At 47.1% G+C, this 23678-nt stretch overlaps 1 protein-coding gene across 9 annotated transcripts in view; it reads right to left on the bottom strand.

The window, feature by feature from the left end:
* Nucleotides 1-930: 930 nt before the first annotated feature.
* The window catches only part of LOC142291451 (protein 4.1-like), a 259547-nt gene continuing 236799 nt past the window's right edge, over nucleotides 931-23678 (bottom strand). For 5 of the 9 annotated variants that reach the window (XM_075335980.1, XM_075335986.1, XM_075335984.1 and 2 more), the window contains 3 exons: nucleotides 4908-4988; nucleotides 4697-4803; nucleotides 932-2069 (listed from right to left, as the gene is read on the bottom strand). In XM_075335980.1, coding sequence (XP_075192095.1) covers nucleotides 4705-4803; nucleotides 4908-4988 — 180 coding nt within the window. In that variant the 3' untranslated portion in view covers nucleotides 932-2069; nucleotides 4697-4704. Of the gene's footprint in view, nucleotides 2070-4696; nucleotides 4804-4907; nucleotides 4989-23678 lie in introns of all 9 variants that reach the window. The other 4 variants (XM_075335987.1, XM_075335990.1, XM_075335985.1 and 1 more) reach the window with 2 other exon arrangements.

The raw sequence follows: 23678 nt of genomic DNA, 5'->3' as shown, positions 1-23678 counted from the left end.
AACCAGAAAACAATAACATTAGAACTGCATATAGCATGTTCATGGTACAAAAAACCAGTAATCTCAATGTTTAAATCCACCCCACATTTCTCAGCTAGGGTCATATAAATATAGATATAAATCTAATAAATTAACTGCCAGGTGTCGGCACTGATACCTCATCAAGCATCCCCAAATCCAATCATATGACAAACTGTACACTGAGGATATGATGTTACAACCGCCTACCTAGGCTGATGTTTGATTAATCCAAGGACTACAGGGGTAGTGGCTAACATGGCTGCAGGGGGATCATATACACTATAAACGCGTTGCTGGAAACAACATGAACCAATTGATGGATATATAGAGATTGCAATGCAACATAATCAAGCAGCAACACATATATTGTGACATCAATCCCAAGTCCGTGAAGATATATATACACTTTGAATTGAGTGCGGTATGATCTCTGTATATACTATGAATTGAGTACGCTATTGGTGTATGGAGAGAATTGTATGGACTGTCTATGAAACCCCTTCATACTACCTGCCATATATACTGTATGTTATATGCTTGAAATATGCATGGTCAATCACATCCTTCTTTTATTGATTTTATTTGAACACTGTGGTGTCTTTTCCCTGTCTCTTGTCAGTTATAATAAATATATGTTTGCAATAAAGAGGACTTTGGTCGTTTCTTTTCCCCCCTGTTTTGACTTCTAAAAATCAATTAGATTCAGCTGTATATTCATCTAAGGGTAGGATTCCACTTGTGAGATACTCGAGTGTATCTCACATCGCATCTCCCGGGACAGCTTGCCTCTTTCCCGACAGGAGCGGGTCAGCTGCATCTATTTCTATGTAGCTGAGACGCTCCTGTCGGGAAAGAGATAGGCCGTCCCGGGAGATGCGATGCGAAATACACTTCAGTCTCTCGCAAGTGGAATCCTACATTAATACTGTGTATCCAAATTTAGGTAGCCTAGGTCACCTTAGCTGATAGCAATAAATGATAGAGAAATAAAGGAAAAGAAAATCCACCACATTTCAGAAGCTACAAATATTTACTTGAATGTGCAATCCTGCAACAACATGATGAGAACTTTACTTGTCACACCTCAAAAGCCAATAAAATGTGCTAAAATACGACCTATCACAACTTATATAAAATTGAATTAAACCACATTTACAAATATCCTTCATTATTTAAAAGTAGAAAATAATACATCATGAGTTGTTTTATTTGTAAATTCCTCTGAATGAGATTCAATTATTGTAAATATACGAATATGTTAAAAAATAAAAAAAAAGCATATTTCGCCCACGATTGTTTCATTGTAATGACCCTCATCCTGTATCCTCATTACCAAGGAAATCAAGATGGTTTGGAAACATTCATGAATCCCATGGTCTCAGAATACAAACAATCAGGAGAAGATGGGCTACACCCCTTGGTACGGTGGAGTATGCGTGTAGTTGGAATCGTGACATACTGATATAGTGACAGATGGAAAGTGATAGACCCGTAATGTGACAGATGCAGGGAGATGATCTATATCATTAGTGAGCAGTAATACAGGTGACTAATATTGAACTACGGTGAATTATTACCACCAACACGGAGTGTAAACGTATTGGTATATCATTTCAAAGAGCTAAAAAAAAAAAAGACAAGAATGATAAAACACAATTACTTCTCTATACCAGTGCTGGACGCCTACAGAAGTAACTTGTAATCCAATATTTGTACTGCACGCTATAGCACCTGTGTGTCCTAAAATAAGATTTCTGTCGAGTCACATTCAATATTCACAGTATACAAACACCTTCCAGATGAACTTTGAAACTTCAATAAGACTTTCTGAACTTTCCAGATATGTGGAGGTCCCATTCATGTAATATTCCTTTCACTTTAAAAACATGAGGTTATAAAACTGGTTGTTCTGTTAAAGCAATGGTCTGGACTAGTGAACAGTAAAAACAGTCCAGGGGTGGGGGAATCTTTTGGAAACTTGCTGGTTTTCTTTGAAGAAGAAAAAAAATATTCGTCCATGGTCCCAGTTAAAGGCTTGCAATAAAGACCTAAAAAGAAATGAAATAGAGGTTTATCTGTAGCAACACTAAAGCAAAAAATGTATTCAGTGTCCCCTGATGGCAGATTTTTTTTTCTGATAAGTCAGAATCTTTTAATCTGGCATCTGCCGATCCATTCTGTATGAATGAAGGTGGTTATCCAGAACTAGAAATACATAGACATGATTCTTTGTCTTAATCCCTGCACTCCCCGGCGATTTTCCATTTTGTTTTTTCCTCCCCTTTTTTTATTTTTCCGTCAGTATAGCCATATGAGGGCTTGTTTTTTTTGCAAGAAGAGTTGTACTTTTGAATGAAACCATTCATTTTACCATATAATGTTCTTGAAAACAGGAAAAAAAAAATTCCAAGTGCGATGACATTGCAAAATAAAGTGCAATTCCACAATAGTTGTTGGTATTTTTTATTTACCACGTTAATTATATGGAAAATCTGACCTGCCATTCTGATTCCCCTGGTCAGTACAAGTGCGTAGATACCAAAATTGTATAGTTTTACTTTTATTCAATTGGTGAAAAGAAATTCAGAATTTTGTAAAAAAAAAAAAAAAAACTATTTCAATTTTCCGAGACCCATAACATTTTTCGGGATCTGGAGCGGTGTTATGGCTTATTTTTTACGCCCTAGTCTGATGTCTTAAGCTGGTGTCACACACAGCGACAACGACGTCGCTGCTACGTCACCATTTTCTGTGACGTTGCAGCGATGTCCCGTCGCTGTCGCTGTGTGTGACATCCAGCAACGACCTGGCCCCTGCTGTGAGGTCGCCGGTCGTTGCTGAATGTCCAGCTTCATTTTTTGGTCGTCACTCTCCTGCTGTGACACACACATCGCTGTGTGTGACAGCGAGAGAGCGACGAAATGAAGCGAGCAGAGAGCAGGAGCCGGCGTCTGGCAGCTGCGGTAAGCTGTAACCAGCGTAAACATCGGGTAACCAAGGGAAGACCTTTCGCTGGTTACCCGATATTTACCTTCGTTACCAGCCTCCCCTCTTGCTGCCAGTGCCGGCTCCTGCTCTGTGCACATGTGGCTGCAGTACACATCGGGTTAATTAACCTGATGAAATACTGTAGCAAGGAGAGCAAGGAGCCAGCGCTAAGCAGTGTGAGCGGCTCCCTGCTCTCTGCACTGTGACATGTAGCTGCAGCACACATCGGGTTAATTAACCCGATGTGTACTGTACCTAGGAGAGCAAGGAGCCAGCGCTAAGCGCGGCTCCCTGCTCTCTGCACTGTGACATGTAGCTGCAGCACACATCAGGTTAATTAACCCGATGTGTACTGTACCTAGGAGAGCAAGGAGCCAGCGCTAAGCGCGGCTCCTTGCTCTCTGCACATGTAGCACAGCGACGTTATGATCGCTGCTTCTGCTGTGTTTGACAGCTAAGCAGCGATCATAACAGCGACTTACAAGGTCGCTGTTACGTCACCGAAAATGGTGACGTAACAGCGACGTCGTTGTCGCTGTCGCTTAGTGTGAACCCAGCTTTACAGACACTATTTTGGGTAGATAAGATGTTTTGATTACCTCTTATTGCATTTTATTTTAAAGTTGCGGAGGCTAAAAAAAAAAAAAGTAATTCTGGCGTTTCGTTGTTTTGTTCTTACTCGGTTTATCATAGGATTCATTTATTTTATATTTTGATAGTATTGCCATTTTCAGAAATGTTCGATCTAAGAGTATTGGTTTTTTTTTTAATTATTTACGAGGCAAAAGGGGGGTGATTTGAGGTTTTGTGTACTTTTAATGTTTTTAAAAAACTTTCTTTCCCTCACGTTTTATTGTATTTACCCTTAGGGGACTTGAAGTCCGATAGCTTCTACTATACCGAGGAGGGCCATCAGCTCTACTCTGTACAGCAGAAATGATCATCTCCTATGAATGGCGGCACACAGCCAATATTTACAGGAAGTTTATCATGACAGATACAAGAGTCATCAGCTGACACCCAGCTATCATGACAACCTATCACCACCTCACAATCAGATCACAGGGGCAGGAAAAGGAGCGCTCCCCGCGGCAGGTGTTCAATCACGCTGTCAGAATTTGACAGTGAGATTCAACTAGTTCACAGCATCAGGTGGATCCACCCACAGCTGTTAAAGGCACATGTCGGCTCATCAGATCAGCCGACAGATGCAGGATCTGCATGGGAGCCCGCATCAAAGACAGCAATAAGACCAGTAAGTCATGAAGGGTTAAAGAAACAGCTGTCTACATATTGTATGACACTACAGCTGAGGCTCACTCAGTGCTATACAGTTTAGGCTGTAATAACCATACACAAGGTATGGAAGAAAGCAATGTTTTTCTAATTGTGCACAACCCCTTTAAATCACTATCAGAGTTGTATAACAGCGGCCTAGGACCCCTGCAAATGAAAAACAAAGAAAAACTATAAAAAACCAAAGCACACTCAACCAAGTGACAAAGTTAAGAGGAGTTTGTCAATAGTTCTGAGTCTAAATTCTGCAATCCCACTTAATCAGCGGCACAATTCATCCCAAAGGAGTAATACGGGAAAATCAATATGCCTATGGAAGTGAAAGTGCCAGCCAGAGAAATATGGAGAAACACTGAATCAGGTTAACAATGATGCATAACTTGTTGCCTACCTTTGTATTTATTCCTCTGCTATTTCTGTCTCCTGATGAACCACCACCTTGGTCACTGACATATCTGGGTGTTGCTCCTTTGCCTCTTTGATAGCTTGCACCAGGACCTGATGACATGTAAAACACAAAAATAACCAAAATATATGCCATGTCAAAATTTTTACTGTTAAGACTACTATACAAACAAACCAACGGTATTTGGCAGGATTACCTGATCATGATCCAAGTCTCCATCACCTGTAATCACTATCCTCTTCTCTATTCGGGTCTCTGAGATGCCTCCTTTCACTGTCTTAAGAGGAATAAGAGAGTATTTAGAAAAACAAATAAATAACCACTCAAATATATGGCTAGTAATACTGTGTAGCCACTGCAACCAGTAATATAGTGCCAAATAACTTAAAGGAAATCTGTTAGCAGGTTTTAACAACCTTATCTGAGAGCAGCATGATGTAGGCAAAGAGACCCAGAGTTCAACGATGCATCACTTAGATTACTGTGCGCAGCCATTCTGACACAGTGGAAGATTCTAGACTTTGCATGTAGCATAGCTGGCAGACCTGTCCCCACCCACACCAGGTTTTCAGTGTATATATATGTACATACAAGTGAAAAGGTTTTGGTACAGTGTTAGCCAGTTGAAAAATTATTGAATGTTCTCAGTGAGAGGAACAAAATTATAATCTTGTGATACCTTTTAATGGCTAACTCAAATAAAATAAAGTGATGTTACAAAGCAAGCTTTCGAGGCATCTCAGGTCCCTTCATCAGGCATCGTATGACAAAATATCTGAAGAAACACAAATATATGCACAAACAGAGCTGAGGGATGGCATAATAAAAGACATTTAAATAAACAAACACTGAGCTTAGAAAGTGATTTCTTAATTAGCTTTGATTAGTGGTGTGAGAGTTTTATTGTCCCAATATCCATGTAGGATCAGAGGTCAGGTGAGTCTCTAGAATAGACTCCTCAGATTTTGTAATTGTCCATAAATCTTCCTGACAGGATGAGTCCTGTGTCCACAGAGTTAAACATTTTAATGAATTTGTATTCCCAGACCCTGCGATGGCTCTGAGATCTGAAGTTGCCTTTTAATATGTCAACTTTCATATGGGTTATGTTGTGTCCTGAAGTACAGAAATGTTTGGCCACAGGTAAATGCATTTTTTTGTCTGTAATTGTGTGGCGGTGAGATATCATCCTTGCTCTCAGTCTCTGTCCTGTTTCTCCAACATAGGGGCCCCCAATAGGACATATAGTGCACAGGATTAAGTACACCACGTTGGAGGGTGTGGACTGGCCAGAGATGTGAGAACAAGCTAAGAGGAGAGCTCCTGGAACTGCCGATTATCCTGACTTCCACTGGGCCGTGGAGAGGACAAAAATCATCCGTGCAGCAACCAGAGACCACCCTGCACTTATTGCACAGCTTGGACGGAGGTTACATGGCTGGGGGGACGAGCAGGAGGCAGAAGGAGGAGGCGGCAGGAATGGAAGGTACTGCACAAAATGGTGGTGGGACACAGACACCAGCCTCCAAGGTAGGGAGAGCTGCAGCCATGCATCCTACTGAAAAACTATCTTAGTATGCCAGGAGCACAGAATGCAGGGCCCCCACGGTACACAGAGGCAAATCCCGGGATATGAAGATGAATTATGACTTCCAGTCATAATCGCTCATCACTCCCTGGCAGTGCCCCCTCCCTTCTTGTTCTCAGATGTCCAGCATCTGTGAAGGTGTTACACCTCCATGGCCATCTCCTGTGATATGGAGATGAGATGATGTGGGAACAATGGACACAGGATGACTCCCTGCCGTGACCCTGTGGTAGGAGCTGCTATCTCATTAGCAAGCTTGGAAGTATCCAGACAGAACGACTCCAGTAAAAAATGGTTCATATCTCGCAAGCCATATTTCCGATAAATATGGCAACCATAAAAATGGTGTCTCCGCATGCGGACGATGCTGGCACACCCTTTTTATGGGAGCGGGAGCTTGGGAAATACCCCAGGCGTGATATCAGCCAATGTGGAACTAGTAGACGAGTCATGAGTCCTCTCATTCTGTAGCTAAATTCATAGCTGTCACAATGAGAGCATTGGCGTCCGCCTACGACGCTCCCAGGCCAAGTTATGGCCATATCCATGTTGTGGATTTTGTCCATAACTCCAGCCAGGGGTGGAGCAGTGCTCCCTCTGAGGTCACTAAGGTAGGAGGGGACCTGGATTTGCCCAGGTTGATAACCCTACTTCGGCCATTTTCCAGTGTTCTTTCGCTGGGGGTCACGTGTAGGAAACATCTGTGGGAAGGATCCTAGAAACCTGGCCTACAGCGCCCCCCTGTGGCCAGACGCACAAGGTAACTGCTGGAACTGTGTATGCCTGTTTGTAACCCATGCTTTGCTTGTAACTGTACTCTGACATAACTGTATATTCTGTAGATTCCCTATTGTATATATTGTAGTTTCTAGTGTGCTTTAGGCTGATTAAATTATATAATTAATCTTGGGCTGTTCTGTTATCTCGATCTTGAATCCCACGTCTGTGTGTTCGGCTAATAGTTACCGTGAAGCGGTTGGTGGCAGCGAGTTGTGCCAAGGATTATTGTGGGGAGGCCAGTGAGATTCGGGGAGGCTTTATATATTCCGCCCGCGGAGGTCGGGGGAATATATACCCTACTCTCACCGGGGACCCTTCAATAATCGGCATAAGTAGTATAGCGGCCTCCTTGCTTATTGTCGGGCAATTCCATAATTGGCCTGACTATAAGAGGGGCGCTAGAGAGCGCATCACGTGCTCTGTCTGTCGGTCGGGAGGTATAAAGGAGGGGTGACCCCCCACTTGTTACACCCCGATTGTGACGTACTGGTAGCCAGCGCGGGGGATTTCTGAGTGACCCCCCCGGTGGTTCGTGACATATTGGTGGCATAGCGGTGGGATCGAGATAATAGTGTGTGTGAGTGTGAGACCCATACTCCCAGACACTAAAGACTGCCTGCAGCAGCTGTGGCTGCTGGGGTCTTCAGACCAGACCAACACTAGAGTGTCAGAGTGCAGATACTGTAAGGTGTGTGGAGGCATCAGGTGTCAGTTCTGTGTCAGTGACCAAAGTCTGCAACAATGGCTGAGAGCACCAGGAGCAAAGCCAAAGGAATGGCCGATGCTCAGGCCAGAGACGATGAGGAGGTTGTCCACGAGCCCTCCAAGAGCCCGACGCCAGAGAACCGCTCTGCAGAGGACATTGCACAACCTGGCACTGCTGGACAAGATGAGGAGCAGCTCACCCAAGGGTCCTCAACGAGCCAGATGCCAGCCCTCCGCTCTGCAATGGACAGTGAAGCACCAGGCTCCGCAGCGGGCCGCAGATCACCACGTGCCATTCCACCGAGCCTGGGGGGCTCGGATAGCCTTCTTCAAATGGCTATGGCCCTTCTCCAGGCTGGAGACCGGGATACCTACGAGATACTCATGGCCGAGCGTGAGCGGCAAGCAGTGCGTGAGGCTGCGGAGCGGCAAGCAGCACGTGAAGAGCGCCAGGCAGAGCGTGACTACCAGCTGCAGCTAGCTCAGCTCCGGCCCTCATCAGCCACACGTGACCTTCAAGACACCAAACTTCCAAAGGTCCGTGTTGAGGACTTCCCAGTGCTGGAGAAGGATGGAGACTTGGACTCTTTCTTGACTGCTTTTGAACGGACTTGCCTGCAGCACCATCTGGACAAGGACCAGTGGGCCAAATACCTGACCCCCCGTTTAAGGGGTAAGGCCCTGGATATCCTTGGGGACTTGCCTGCTGAGGCAGATCAGGGCTACGACACCATCAAGCGGGCCCTGATCCAACAGTACAACCTCACTCCAGAGTCCTACCGCAAGAAGTTCCGGAGCCTACAGAAGGGACCAAAGGACTCCTGGGCTGACCACCGGCGGGCACTTGCCCGAGCTGCCGACCACTGGACCCAAGGCCTGCAGCTTTCCACCGGACCGGAGATCCTGGACTTGTTCATCACGGAGCAACTCTTGTGGAACTGCCCTGAGGATCTCCGCCAGTTCATCCGAGACCAGAAGCCAAAGGGGTCCACGGCTACAGCTGCCCTGGCCGATGACTACACCAACAATCGGGCTCCTGAGGCCAGGAGAGCAGCCACCAGCAGCACCTGGAGAGGGGGTAAGATGAACTCTGCGACTGCCCCACCTGCCCCTAGACTGCAGGGGGTGTCCCCCTCAACTCCCCTCTCCAGGCCCGTGGCAGAACCAAGACGGTGCCACCAGTGCAACCTACCTGGACACTTCAAGGCCATGTGCCCTCAGCGTCCCAAGGCCCCGGCTCCGTCCCCGTCCCAAGGGCCGCCCAAGGTGTATTGTGTGGGTGGGGGTGGTGGTAGGTCCCTGGACAGCTTCCAACCTGTCACCGTCGGCCGGTCTGTGACCATGGGACTGCGAGACAGCGCCTCGGAGGTGACTCTGGTGCGGCCTGAGATGGTGTCCCCCCAAGACTTGATCCCTGGAAAAACCCTCGCTGTCTCCGGGATTGGAGGCATTGACCCGGCGCTGCCTGTTGCTGACATTTATGTGGACTGGGGCGCAGGGCGAGGGGTGAGAGAGGTGGGGGTAACTGATCGGATCCCCGCAAACGTGCTACTTGGGACAGATTTGGGGCAGATAACCTCCCAGTTTGGGCCCCAACCAAGGGCTGAACCTTCAGCCAGTACTGACATGCCTCCGGACAATGTTAATGTGTTATCTATGAATGATGTAAGGGAGGAGGGAGTGAACTCTGATATTTCTGCTTGCATAGACACCATAGACACACACACAGCTGCAGTTGTGACAGGGGAGGGGGTCAGAGAAAGGTGTGACAATGCCTCTACAAGTAATCAGCCTGTGAGCTGGGATCTGTTGCCCTCTGCAGGGATAAGCAGAGAGCAGGGTGCTGCAGGGGGAGGACCAGTGTGTGGGGTGGGGGCTACCACAGCAAATGTGGGGTCCCCAGAGATTTCACAGCGGGGTTCTGTTGCTGCAGGAGGGGAACAGGCAGGTGAGATTGGGGCCGGTCCAGGAGCGGAAGTGCTCCCAGGTAAGATCTCGGTGCATGGTTCCCCCACAACCGGGGTGTCAGGAAGCCAGGTAGGTCTGCCTGAACCGGCGACTTGGTCAGGAACGGAGGAGGAGCAGGCACGACCCACGGTCGCAGCGGCTGTGGCCGCTGTCACCCGCAGTGGGAGTGCTGGAAGCCAAGGGGCCTCCCGGAGGTCCGATAGCTCTTCCCCTTCTGACCAAGTGGCAGCCGAGTCAGGTGGAGGCCAGGACACAGGTCCCGGGGTACTGACTGAAGATGTGACAGTCTCGTCGATTCTGGCCACATCTAGTCAGGGGTTTCAGGCAGCGTTAGAAGCTGACGACAGCCTGAAAGCTCTTAAGGAGCAGGCGGCACAGCCTCCCTCGGACTCGGACCCGGAGCGAGTGGTCTGGGACCAAGGACGGCTGTACCGGGCCACGGTCCAGCAGGGTTCACCGGAGGCGTGGCCCAGGGACCGACAGTTGGTGGTACCCTATCCGTTCCGGACGGAGTTGTTGCGGATCGCACATGAGATTCCGATGGCCGGACACCTAGGGATCGCTAAGACCAAGGCCAGGTTAAACCAGCATTTCTACTGGCCAAAAATGGGGGCCGATGTGGCTGCCTACTGCCGTTCGTGTGAAACCTGTCAGAGAGTGGGGAAGGAGGGGCCACACCCCAAAGCCCCACTAGTATCTCTGCCAATCATCGATGAGCCTTTCAGGAGGGTGGCTGTGGATCTGGTCGGCCCGCTGGCCATCCCCAGCAGCTCCGGGAAACGCTTCATACTGACGGTAGTGGACTATGCCACCCGGTACCCAGAAGCAGTGGCCTTGTCGTCCATTCGGGCTGACAAGGTGGCCACCGCATTGCTGGAGATTTTCTCCCGAGTGGGTTTTCCCCAGGAAATGCTCACTGACCGGGGGACCCAATTCATGTCCCAGCTGATGGAGGCCCTCTGTAAGCAAGTCCAGGTGCGACATCTGGTGGCCAGCCCGTACCATCCACAGACTAATGGCCTGTGCGAGCGGTTCAATGGCACCTTAAAGCAGATGCTTAAGATGTTGGTCGACTCCCATGGGCGTGACTGGGAGCGGTATCTCCCACACCTGTTATTTGCTTACCGGGAGGTTCCACAGGCCTCAACAGGATTCTCACCGTTTGAGCTCCTGTACGGGCGACGTGTGCGGGGCCCCCTGGCTCTGGTGAAAGAGGCTTGGGAAGGGGATTTGGCCACCCCTGGAGTGTCGGTTATCGAGTATGTCATGCGCTTCCGGGACAAAATGCAGGCCTTGACGCAACTGGTACACGACAATATGGCTCAAGCCCAGGCCGATCAGAAGCGTTGGTACGACCAGAACGCTTGTGAGAGGACCTACCAAGTGGGTCAAAAGGTGTGGGTACTGGTCCCCGTACCACAGGACAAGCTTCAGGCAGCCTGGGAAGGCCCATACCTCGTGTACCAGCAGCTCAACCCTGTGACGTACCTGGTCACCCTGGACCCTGCCCGTGGAAGGCGGAAGCCCTTCCATGTGAACATGATGAAGGCACATCATGAGCGGGAGGCATGTGCGCTCCCCGTGTGCAACCTGCCCGAGGAGGGAGAAGCGGAAACCCTCTTGGATATGCTAGCCCAGGTTAGGGCAGGCGGATCCATTGAGGATGTGGAGGTTGGCCACCAGCTCTTGGAGGACCAACGGTCCCAGCTGTGGGCCACCCTCCTCCCCTTCCGGGGGTTGTTTACCAACCAGCCCGGAAGGACTGACTTGGCTGTCCATCACGTGGACACTGGGGATCATCCCCCGATCCGGCGTTCAGCATATCGGGTCTCCCTGGAGGTGCAGCAACACATGCGCCAGGAGATTGACGAGATGCTGAAGCTGGGGGTGATCCAGGCATCCAACAGCGCTTGGGCCTCGCCTGTAGTCCTCGTCCCTAAGAAGGACCGAACCACTCGGTTCTGCGTGGACTACAGGGGGCTCAATGCTGTCACGGTCGCCGATGCGTACCCAATGCCACGCATCGATGACCTGCTCGATCAGTTGGCCGGGGCTCAGTACCTGACCATCATGGACCTGAGCCGGGGATATTGGCAGATCCCCCTGACTCGCAAGGCCAGGGAACGCTCTGCCTTTATTACCCCATTTGGACTATACGAGTCCACGGTGATGCCATTCGGGATGAGGAATGCCCCTGCCACTTTCCAGCGGATGGTCAACACCCTGCTCAAGGGACTTGAAGGGTACGCGGCCGCGTACCTGGATGACATTGCCGTCTTCAGTCCCACCTGGGAGGACCACCTAGAGCATCTAGCACAGGTGCTCAGGCGGATCCACCGGGCAGGTTTGACCATCAAGCCGGGAAAGTGTCAGCTGGCCATGAGCGAGGTCCAGTACCTCGGTCACCGGGTAGGCGGGAGAACACTGAAGCCCGAGCCTGAGAAAGTGGAGGCCATCGCATCCTGGCCCACCCCCAGGACCAAGAAGCAGGTGATGTCCTTCTTGGGGACCGCTGGGTACTATAGGAGGTTTGTTCCACGCTATAGTAGCCTGGCAAAGCCCTTGACGGACCTCACCAAGAAGAAGCTGCCCTCTGCAGTCGATTGGACAATGGACTGCGAGACAGCCTTCCAGGCCCTAAAGGACGCCCTGTCCAGCCCGCCCGTGCTACAGGCAGCCGACTTCACGCGGCCGTTTGTAGTACAGACCGACGCCAGTGACTTCGGCCTCGGTGCGGTACTCAGCCAGGTGGACTCTGCGAGCCAAGAGCACCCAGTCTTGTACCTGAGCAGGAAGCTGTTACCAAGGGAAGTGGCCTATTCCACGATGGAGAAGGAGTGCCTGGCCATAGTGTGGGCCCTGCAGCGTCTGCAACCCTATCTATACGGGCGCCACTTCATCGTGGAGACGGACCACAATCCCCTCAGCTGGTTGCACACCGTCTCTGGGACGAATGGGCGATTGTTGCGATGGAGCCTTGCGCTCCAGCAATACAACTTCACCATTCGCCACAAAAGGGGCCGTGACCACGGTAACGCAGACGGGCTGTCCCGACAAGGAGAGGTCGCGGACGGGCGCACGGGGGAACACCGGAGTGTGCTGCCCCCTAGCGCCCTCAAAAGGGGGGAGGTGTGAGGCAAATCCCGGGATATGAAGATGAATTATGACTTCCAGTCATAATCGCTCATCACTCCCTGGCAGTGCCCCCTCCCTTCTTGTTCTCAGATGTCCAGCATCTGTGAAGGTGTTACACCTCCATGGCCATCTCCTGTGATATGGAGATGAGATGATGTGGGAACAATGGACACAGGATGACTCCCTGCCGTGACCCTGTGGTAGGAGCTGCTATCTCATTAGCAAGCTTGGAAGTATCCAGACAGAACGACTCCAGTAAAAAATGGTTCATATCTCGCAAGCCATATTTCCGATAAATATGGCAACCATAAAAATGGTGTCTCCGCATGCGGACGATGCTGGCACACCCTTTTTATGGGAGCGGGAGCTTGGGAAATACCCCAGGCGTGATATCAGCCAATGTGGAACTAGTAGACGAGTCATGAGTCCTCTCATTCTGTAGCTAAATTCATAGCTGTCACAATGAGAGCATTGGCGTCCGCCTACGACGCTCCCAGGCCAAGTTATGGCCATATCCATGTTGTGGATTTTGTCCATAACTCCAGCCAGGGGTGGAGCAGTGCTCCCTCTGAGGTCACTAAGGTAGGAGGGGACCTGGATTTGCCCAGGTTGATAACCCTACTTCGGCCATTTTCCAGTGTTCTTTCGCTGGGGGTCACGTGTAGGAAACATCTGTGGGAAGGATCCTAGAAACCTGGCCTACAGCGCCCCCCTGTGGCCAGACGCACAAGGTAACTGCTGGAACTGTGTATGCCTGTTTGTAACCCATGCTTTGCTTGTAACTGTACTCTGACATAACTGTATATTCTGTAGATTCCCTATTGTATATATTGTAGTTTCTAGTGTGCTTTAGGCTGATTAAATTATATAATTAATCTTGGGCTGTTCTGTTATCTCGATCTTGAATCCCACGTCTGTGTGTTCGGCTAATAGTTACCGTGAAGCGGTTGGTGGCAGCGAGTTGTGCCAAGGATTATTGTGGGGAGGCCAGTGAGATTCGGGGAGGCTTTATATATTCCGCCCGCGGAGGTCGGGGGAATATATACCCTACTCTCACCGGGGACCCTTCAATAATCGGCATAAGTAGTATAGCGGCCTCCTTGCTTATTGTCGGGCAATTCCATAATTGGCCTGACTATAAGAGGGGCGCTAGAGAGCGCATCACGTGCTCTGTCTGTCGGTCGGGAGGTATAAAGGAGGGGTGACCCCCCACTTGTTACACCCCGATTGTGACGTACTGGTAGCCAGCGCGGGGGATTTCTGAGTGACCCCCCCGGTGGTTCGTGACACACAGAGTTAAACATTTTAATGAATTTGTATTCCCAGACCCTGCGATGGCTCTGAGATCTGAAGTTGCCTTTTAATATGTCAACTTTCATATGGGTTATGTTGTGTCCTGAAGTACAGAAATGTTTGGCCACAGGTAAATGCATTTTTTTGTCTGTAATTGTGTGGCGGTGAGATATCATCCTTGCTCTCAGTCTCTGTCCTGTTTCTCCAACATAGGGGCCCCCAATAGGACATATAGTGCACAGGATTAAGTACACCACGTTGGAGGGTGTGGACTGGCCAGAGATGTGAGAACAAGCTAAGAGGAGAGCTCCTGGAACTGCCGATTATCCTGACTTCCACTGGGCCGTGGAGAGGACAAAAATCATCCGTGCAGCAACCAGAGACCACCCTGCACTTATTGCACAGCTTGGACGGAGGTTACATGGCTGGGGGGACGAGCAGGAGGCAGAAGGAGGAGGCGGCAGGAATGGAAGGTACTGCACAAAATGGTGGTGGGACACAGACACCAGCCTCCAAGGTAGGGAGAGCTGCAGCCATGCATCCTACTGAAAAACTATCTTAGTATGCCAGGAGCACAGAATGCAGGGCCCCCACGGTACACAGAGATGCAGGAGTTAAATTGGGGAGCTCCAGGCAGCACAGCCCTCACAATGCAGTGGAGGAGGGAGGAGAAACTAATGCAGACTCATTATTATCACAGCAAGGCTTGCAAAACAAGTTGGAGCTCCCTACATCCATACATAATAAATGTCCCCCTGAGCCTGCCACAACTCTGCAGGGTGCTGAGCCCACTCTGAAAGATGTGCTTGCAGCTATAGCTCAAAATGGCTCCATGATGACATCCCTCAGCTCCCAGATGGGCCAAATCATGGAGGAGTTATCTGGTGTGAGACAGAGCCTCCAAAAAGTGAATGACCGCATGACGGCGTCAGAGGGGAGAATCAGTGACTTAGAGGACAAAATGCCCCAGGTTACCCGTGACTCCCACAGGCACGATCAGCAACTGGCATTTCTACTTAACAAGACAGATGATTTAGAAAATAGATTGAGGAGAAACAATGTGCGGCTGATAGGGGTTCCAGAAAAAACGGAGGGCACAAATCCGTCAGAATTCTTTGAGAGATGGCTGCAAAAAATATTTGGCGCAGAGGTCCTATCCCTCCCTGTATGCTGTATAGAGAGCCCACAGAGTGCCCACCAGACCCCTGCCTCCGGGAGCTCCTCCAAGACCTGTCCTGGTGAAACTACTACATTATAAAGACCGGGATGCGATCCTAAGAGCGGCTAGAAACAAAGGGTCCACAATGGTGGACGGCCACAAAATATCCTTCTTTCCTGATTATTCAGTTGAAATTTCAAAAAGAAAAGCTCAATTCACAGATGTCAAACGACACCTGAGAAATGCACAAGTCTTGTACTCCATGCTGTACCCAGCAAAGCTCAGGGTAGCTGCACTGCAAGAGACATTCTTTTTTGAAAATCCTAAAGATGCTCTCAGATGGCTCGATATGAATGAGCAACGGCTCAGGCAAAATCCACAACATTGATATGTAACCCTTTAAGGACAATATGGGTGATGAATACTCGACTTTCTGTTGCGATTACATAGGATTGGCCCAGTGGATAAAATTATTATGATACCCATTGATTGGTTCCAGCAGAACTCCCTGGAAGAGTAGTTTGGGTTTCCTTTCTTTCCCTTTTTCACTTCCAGAGACTGTTTTTGTTTTTCTCACTTCCCTGCATTTTTCATTTTTCTCAGGCTTTTTTTTTTTCCTTGCTTTAAACCATTTTGGGAACTGGGAATTTTGCCTCTCTTGTTTTGGCTTCAGGATGGACTGGTGCCCCAGTTTCAACGTTTATGTTGTGGGACAACTGTTAGATGCGGGGGGAGGGGGAATGTTTCTGCAGCTTTAATGATGCTTTTATATTTGTGTCTGCTAATGGTTCTCATGTGGTTCAGGAAGGTGGAGGAGGGGTGGAACTCTTTGCCGGGGGGTGACTGCTTGCACTACATACGCATACCACCAGGATGTTGGGTAGGATTAACATACATTCTTGGAATGTCCGTGGTTTGGGGGACCCCACAAAAAGGGTAGCAGTAATGGAACAGGTCAAATCCCACTTTCCAGCAATCATCTGCCTACAGGAGACACATTTGGAGGGCGACAAAATAGCATACATGAATCGCTCATGGGTGGGCCATTGTTTCCACTCAACCTACACAGCTCATTCCAGAGGTGTCAGTATCTTAGTCCACAGAGCAATCCCATTTGAGATCATTTCATCCACAGTAGATCAGGAAGGTAGATTAATTTGCGTGCACTGTAAAATATTTAACAAGGAGCTCCTTCTGATAACAGTTTATATACCGCCTCCATATAATAATACTGTTGTGAACAAAATGGCGGAAATGATTAGCAAGACCCCCAATGTACAGGTGGTGTGCACGGGGGATTTCAACAACATCATTCACCCATATTGGGACAAACACAATGCGGGTACTCACTTAGAACACCATCCTAACTCCAAATTTGGGGACACGGTAGCTGAACTGGCACTTTCAGATCTGTGGCGAATCAGAAACCCTGGAGTCAAGCGATTCTCGTGATATTCCAACACACATAACACTCTGTCCAGAATAGACCTGATCTTGGGGAATACCTTCCTAGAGGTTTATCAGACCATTCCCCACTGTTGACATGACTTAATATTTTACCTGGGCTTGATCGTACCCGTAGCTTGTGGTCCTTTAATCCTTTTTGGCTACAGATTATAGATGTGGGCCCGGTTGAACTAGCCCTTGAATACTATTTTCAGGACAACTGTACTGGGGAGATGTCGCTTAACACTGTTTGGGATGCCATGAAGGCCTGTCTGAGGGGGTCACTGATACAGGGGGTCAGTAGATCTAAAATTAAGTCGGCACAATTTGAAATTTTTCTTAAAGAACGGGTCCAGACGACAGAACAGAAATACATTCTGTCAGGGGATACACGGGACTTACTGGAATGGAGGGAGGCACAAGAAGCATATGACTCTCACATTAAGGAGCGGGCCACTAACAAAAGACTTTTTTCACAAGAGAGATTCTTTGAAGAGGGCGAAAAAGCGAGTCATTTATTAGCGGTGATTGCTAAAGCACAAAGTGGGAACACATTTGTGGTGGTGCTAAGGGACAAAACCGGGACCATAGTCAATCAACCTGACCAAATTTTGGCTACCTTCTCTGAATTCTACGAACAACTTTACAGTACTAAACTGCAATATGATAGGGAACAGATAGCTTCTTACCTGAAAGACATCCCCCCCTTGCCCTCACTTTCAGATGAGGACAGGGTATACCTAAACAGTCCACTCACACTGGAAGAGTTGCATTTAGCGGTATCCTCCATGCTCAATAATAAGTCACCGGGTTCAGATGGGATCCCCACAGAGATTTACAAAAAGTTTGGAGACATCCTGCTCCCCCAGCTGCTGTCGACCTTCCAGCAAGCAGCTAAAAATGGCACCTTGCCCCAGTCGATGCGAGAAGCAGTGATAGTTGTCATACCTAAACCTGGCAAGGATCCCCTCATCCCTGACTCTTATAGACCTATCTCTCTATTACCTACAGATATCAAAATAATAGCTAATGTACTAGCTTCCAGACTCAATAAGGTTATACTTTCATTAATCCATTCGGACCAGTCGGGGTTCATGCCTTCCAGATCAACGGCAGTGAATATACGACGGTTACACCTCAACCTACAATTGACAGTTGATAACTCAGGGGATAGAGTAATTTGCTCCCTAGACGCCGCTAAGGCTTTCGACTATTGAGTGGGAGTTTCTCTGGGCAGTACTTGACAGATTTGGACTGGGGAGGGACTTTATTTCCTAGGTAAGACTTCTATATACAGTCAGGGCCAGAAATATTTGGACAGTGACACAAGTTTTGTTATTTTAGCGGTTTACAAAAACATGTTCAATATAATATATATATATATATATATATATATATATATATATATATATATATATATATATATATAAATAATATATAATATGGGCTGAAAGTGCACACTCCCAGCTGCAGTATGAGAGTTTTCACATCCAAATCAGAGAAAGGGTTTAGGAATCATAGCTCTGTAATGCATAGACTCCTCTTTTTCAAGGGACCAAAAGTAATTGGACAAGGGACTCTAAGGGCTGCAATTAACTCTGAAGGCATCTCCCTCGTTAACCTGTAATCAATGAAGTAGTTAAAAGGTCTGGGGTTGATTACAGGTGTGTGGTTTTGCATTTGGAAGCTGTTGCTGTGACCAGACAACATGCGGTCTAAGGAACTCTCAATTGAGGTGAAGCAGAACATCCTGAGGCTGAAAAAAAAGAAAAAATCCATCAGAGAGATAGCAGACATGCTTGGAGTAGCAAAATCAACAGTCGGGTACATTCTGAGAAAAAAGGAATTGACTGGTGAGCTTGGGAACTCAAAAAGGCCTGGGCGTCCACGGATGACAACAGTGGTGGATGATCGCCGCATACTTTCTTTGGTGAAGAAGAACCCGTTCACAACATCAACTGAAGTCCAGAACACTCTCAGTGAAGTAGGTGTATCTGTCTCTAAGTCAACAGTAAAGAGAAGACTCCATGAAAGTAAATACAAAGGGTTCACATCTAGATGCAAACCATTCATCAATTCCAAAAATAGACAGGCCAGAGTTAAATTTGCTGAAAAACACCTCATGAAGCCAGCTCAGTTCTGGAAAAGTATTCTATGGACAGATGAGACAAAGATCAACCTGTACCAGAATGATGGGAAGAAAAAAGTTTGGAGAAGAAAGGGAACGGCACATGAACCAAGGCACAACACATCCTCTGTAAAACATGGTGGAGGCAACGTGATGGCATGGGCATGCATGGCTTTCAATGGCACTGGGTCACTTGTGTTTATTGATGACATAACAGCAGACAAGAGTAGCTGGATGAATTCTGAAGTGTACCGGGATATACTTTCAGCCCAGATTCAGCCAAATGCCGCAAAGTTGATCGGACGGCGCTTCATAGTACAGATGGACAATGACCCCAAGCATACAGCCAAAGCTACCCAGGAGTTCATGAGTGCAAAAAAGTGGAACATTCTGCAATGGCCAAGTCAATCACCAGATCTTAACCCAATTGAGCATGCATTTCACTTGCTCAAATCCAGACTTAAGACGGAAAGACCCACAAACAAGCAAGACCTGAAGGCTGCGGCTGTAAAGGCCTGGCAAAGCATTAAGAAGGAGGAAACCCAGCATTTGGTGATGTCCATGGGTTCCAGACTTAAGGCAGTGATTGCCTCCAAAAGGATTCGCAACAAAATATTGAAAATAAAAATATTTTGTTTGGGTTTGGTTTATTTGTCCAATTACTTTTGACCTCCTAAAATGTGGAGTGTTTGTAAAGAAATGTGTACAATTCCTACAATTTCTATCAGATATTTTTGTTCAAACCTTCAAATTAAACGTTACAATCTGCACTTGAATTCTGTTGTAGAGGTTTCATTTCAAATCCAATGTGGTGGCATGCAGAGCCCAACTCGCGAAAATTGTGTCACTGTCCAAATATTTCTGGACCTAACTGTAGTAACCCTACTACTAGGATTAAAGTTAATGGATGCCTTACTTCACCTTTTCACCTAGGTAGGGGCCCCCGCCAGGGATGCCCACTATCCCCCTTTCTATTTGCTCTGGCCATTGAGCCTATGGCGGCAATGGTTAGATCCAACCCAGACATAACAGGATTCAGGAGGGGTGGTCAGGAGGAAAAAATAGCGTTGTACGCAGACGACACACTCCTTTTTCTGGCCAATGTAACATGATCACTGCCAAGAGCTATGGGGGTTATACAAGAATTTGGGAAGTACTCAGGTCTATCAATTAACTGGGAAAAGTCTGTATTACTTCCGGTGGATGGAACCACAAACTCACTTAACTACATACACTCGAGCCTAAAGGTTGTTGCCCAGTTTAAATATTTGGGGATAATAGTCACCACTCGTGTTGAGGATTATGAGAATCTCGACCTAACCCCTATTCTGTCGAAATTTAAGGATAAGAAGGAAGTCTGGTCTCGCCTGCCCTTCTCAGCAGTTGGCCGCACTAACTTGATCAAAATGATCTGGATGCCCCAACTATTATACAAGCTACACACTATCCACAATGGATCCCACAAAGATTTTTCCATAAGGTAAATGCATTATTCCGGGAATTGATCTGGAGCGGAAAGATGCTGCGCATTAGGCTCGAGACCCTGCAGAGGGATAAAAGTAGTGGAGGTCTGGCGGTACCCAATCCATGGGTTTACTATCTGGCAGCTCAGCTTCAGCACATTAGGGGATGGGAGGACCCTGGAGGGGGGGGGGTGGGCACAGTATATGATTCTACAACAATATTTTCACTCCACTAGTCTATACGAGGTTCTAGAGGCAAGAGGCTTCGGAGCTGCTGCTAATAGTTGCCCAACCCTACTACTAATCCAAAAACTTTGAGATAAAACTAAAAAACTACAAGACATTCAGGGAATTTCACAATACACCTCTATATGGAAAACTCCATGGTTACCTAACTTGCATCGTTTAGAGGGGTTTGGGAGCTGGGCTTTGAGAGGGATAAATAGATTCACACATATTGTGGAGGGGGGCCAACTCAGAGGCTTCCCTCAGTTGCAAGCAGAGTTTTGGATCCAGAATTCAGAGTTTTATAAGTACTTGCAACTGAGACATGCCTATCAGGCAGAAACCTCTATTACGGGTAGAGCATTGGAGCAGAACAAAGTCATACAACGCATAGCAACCTCTAGAGGCTCAGCGGGAGTGATCTCTCGTTTATATTGGGATCTATTATATATCTGGTGCACCGGAATTGTCCAGTAAACGCAAAAGAAAAATGGGAACGAGCTATATGACCTATTGAGGACAACCAATGGGTAGAAATTTTTGGAAGAATTCCTAGTCTATCACTGGGGGAGGCATACAGACTGTCACACCTGTACGTTATTCACCAAGTATATCACACTCCTAGATTCCTGTTTGATATTGGAGTTAGAACTGACCCCTTCTGCCCGCAATGCAAAATATGTTCCGCAGATCTATTACATATGATGTGGTCGTGTCCTGATATTGAACAATAGAGATAAGACCTAGCATCACCTTGGGCAGGTGCTCTGGAAAAATAAAATATGATACTCAAAAGAAGAGAGTTTCGGCACACTGTGCTGTTTCCCAAAAAAAAGGAGAATACACTAATTCAAGTAGTTTAATCTGTTTTTTCTTTATTGGAAAATAATGTTGTGCTGTACATGAATAGAAAATCCGCCAGGACGTTTCGGCCCTAGGCCTTCATCAGGTCGGACAATCTGACCATGTCGAGCAAAGATCCGTAATTAAGGGAAAATAGTGAATCGCCAGTCGTCATAAACAAATATGATCCAGCATGGAATCTAGTCCTGTGGGGAGGTAGAGACCTTGGAAAAGTCCTGTGGGGTGATTCAGTGGACTGGGTGGACTAAAATGTCCTGCATGGATGTAATAAGGCTAAAGGCCTATTGGTTATTAAGGCTCTGGGTCCGTTACTTCCGGATTGGATAATTAATGAACATACCACTGACACCGCCACCTTAAAATGTACTGCTGTTACCATTAGCAATAATATATCAATAGTGAAGCTTCCAGTTAAGGGACACTAGGTAAAATCAATTGTTTTTACTGGTAGCAGATCAGTTGCTGCGGGAGAGCAAGGAGCCAGTGCTAAGCAGCGTGCGCGGCTCCCTGCTCTCTGCACATGTAGTGACGTTATGATCGCTGCTGCGTCGCTGTGTTTGACAGCTAAGCAGCGATCATAACAGCGACTTACAAGGTCGCTGTTACGTCACAGAAAATGATGACGTAACAGCGACGTCGTTGTCGCTGTCACTATGTGTAAACCCACCCTAACTCCCTTTGTATGTATTCTGGGATACGTGGAGGATTTACCTTTGGAGGAGGAGGGCAAAGTGGCCGTATCTAGACTATTATATATTGCCAGGAAACTAATCACTCAACACTGGATCTCGGACCACAGTCCTACAATATCTGAATATGTCAAAAAAGTTAATTGGGTGATAAATGTGGAGAAAAGTATATATCGGAAAAGAAATGGCGTAATCAAATTTGAAAAAACATGGGCACGATGGATAGATGGGTCAGGGTTGGCTTCGAGGGAACTGATTAGGTTTAGATTGGCCTTACTCTAAATTGATAACAAGGGGCAAAGGGCGAGAAATTTCTACAGAACTTATCTATAATGATGACGGAGGTTTGGGGAGAAGAGAGTAACATGGGAACAGGTTGGATTCTTCATCAAAAATGACATCTAAATGTGTACAATGCCAAACAAAGCAAAAACTCAAAGAAAAACAATAGTCTAATTGGATTAATTGATAAAGGTAATAATGGTACTTAAAAACTTTTGTCTAGGAATGTGTAAAGCTGCAGATTTGACATTATTTCTCCTTTCTACAAGTCTGTTTGTTTAATGTTTGTTGGGGAGGGGAAAGTTGGAAGGGGGTAGAGGCTGGGTAGCCTCCAATGTTTATTTGGTTGTAACTTGTAAAACGTTAATAAAAACATTTAATTAAAAAAAGTACGCCACGTTGGAAGAGGAACATGTGAATGTCCCAGGAATTTTATATTCCTTCTGTGTGTTAGGGATCTGTATCCGGTCTTTGGTCTCTACGTGAGTACAGGTTTTGCTGCTCTTTAAATTGCAAGGATAAGTTCCTCTTGGTGTGTCTAAGGGCATAGAACTTCGGATCATGATGCTCCTAAAATTAGGAGGTTGCCTGTAGCACAGCAATGGAGGATCTTTAAATATTGTTTTTAACCAGTTATCCTTGTGTAGAATGTGGTGAAGTTTCTTGGCCGTTCGTCTCAGTACCTCAAGCTGTGGGTTGTATGTCACCACCAGAGGTACTCGACTATTTTCCTCTTTTTGTTTGTATTGAAGCAGTTCACTTCTAGGGGTCCTTGTTGCTCTAATGATCTGATCATCTATGGAGGTGGGGTGGTAGCCTTGGTTTAGAAAGGTCCTTTTAAGATGGGTTAAGTGTTCATCCCTGTCTGGAATCCCTGGCTGGAACAGATCACAGAGCCATCCCAGGGTCTGGGAATACAAATTCATTAAAATGTTTAACTCTGTGGACACAGGACTCATCCTGTCAGGAGGATTTATGGCCCATTACAAAATCTGAGGAGTCTATTCTATCTTTTTGCATTTTGCAGTCTATTCTAGAGACTCACCTGATCCTACATGGACATGGACAATAAAACTCTCACACCACTAATCAAAGCTAATTAAGGATTCAATTTCTAAGCTCCGTGTTTGTTTATTTAAATGTCTTATTATGCCATCCCTCTGCTCTGTTTGTGCATATATTTGTGTTTCTTCAGATATTTTGTCATACCATGTCTGATGAAGGGACCTGAGATGTCTCGAA

Source organism: Anomaloglossus baeobatrachus, chromosome 2 (genome assembly GCF_048569485.1).
Source record: "Anomaloglossus baeobatrachus isolate aAnoBae1 chromosome 2, aAnoBae1.hap1, whole genome shotgun sequence".
In the NCBI taxonomy this organism is placed as follows: domain Eukaryota; kingdom Metazoa; phylum Chordata; class Amphibia; order Anura; family Aromobatidae; genus Anomaloglossus; species Anomaloglossus baeobatrachus.
The sequence above is the reverse complement of the archived record's forward strand: the minus strand, read 5'-3'. Positions and strand labels throughout refer to the sequence as shown.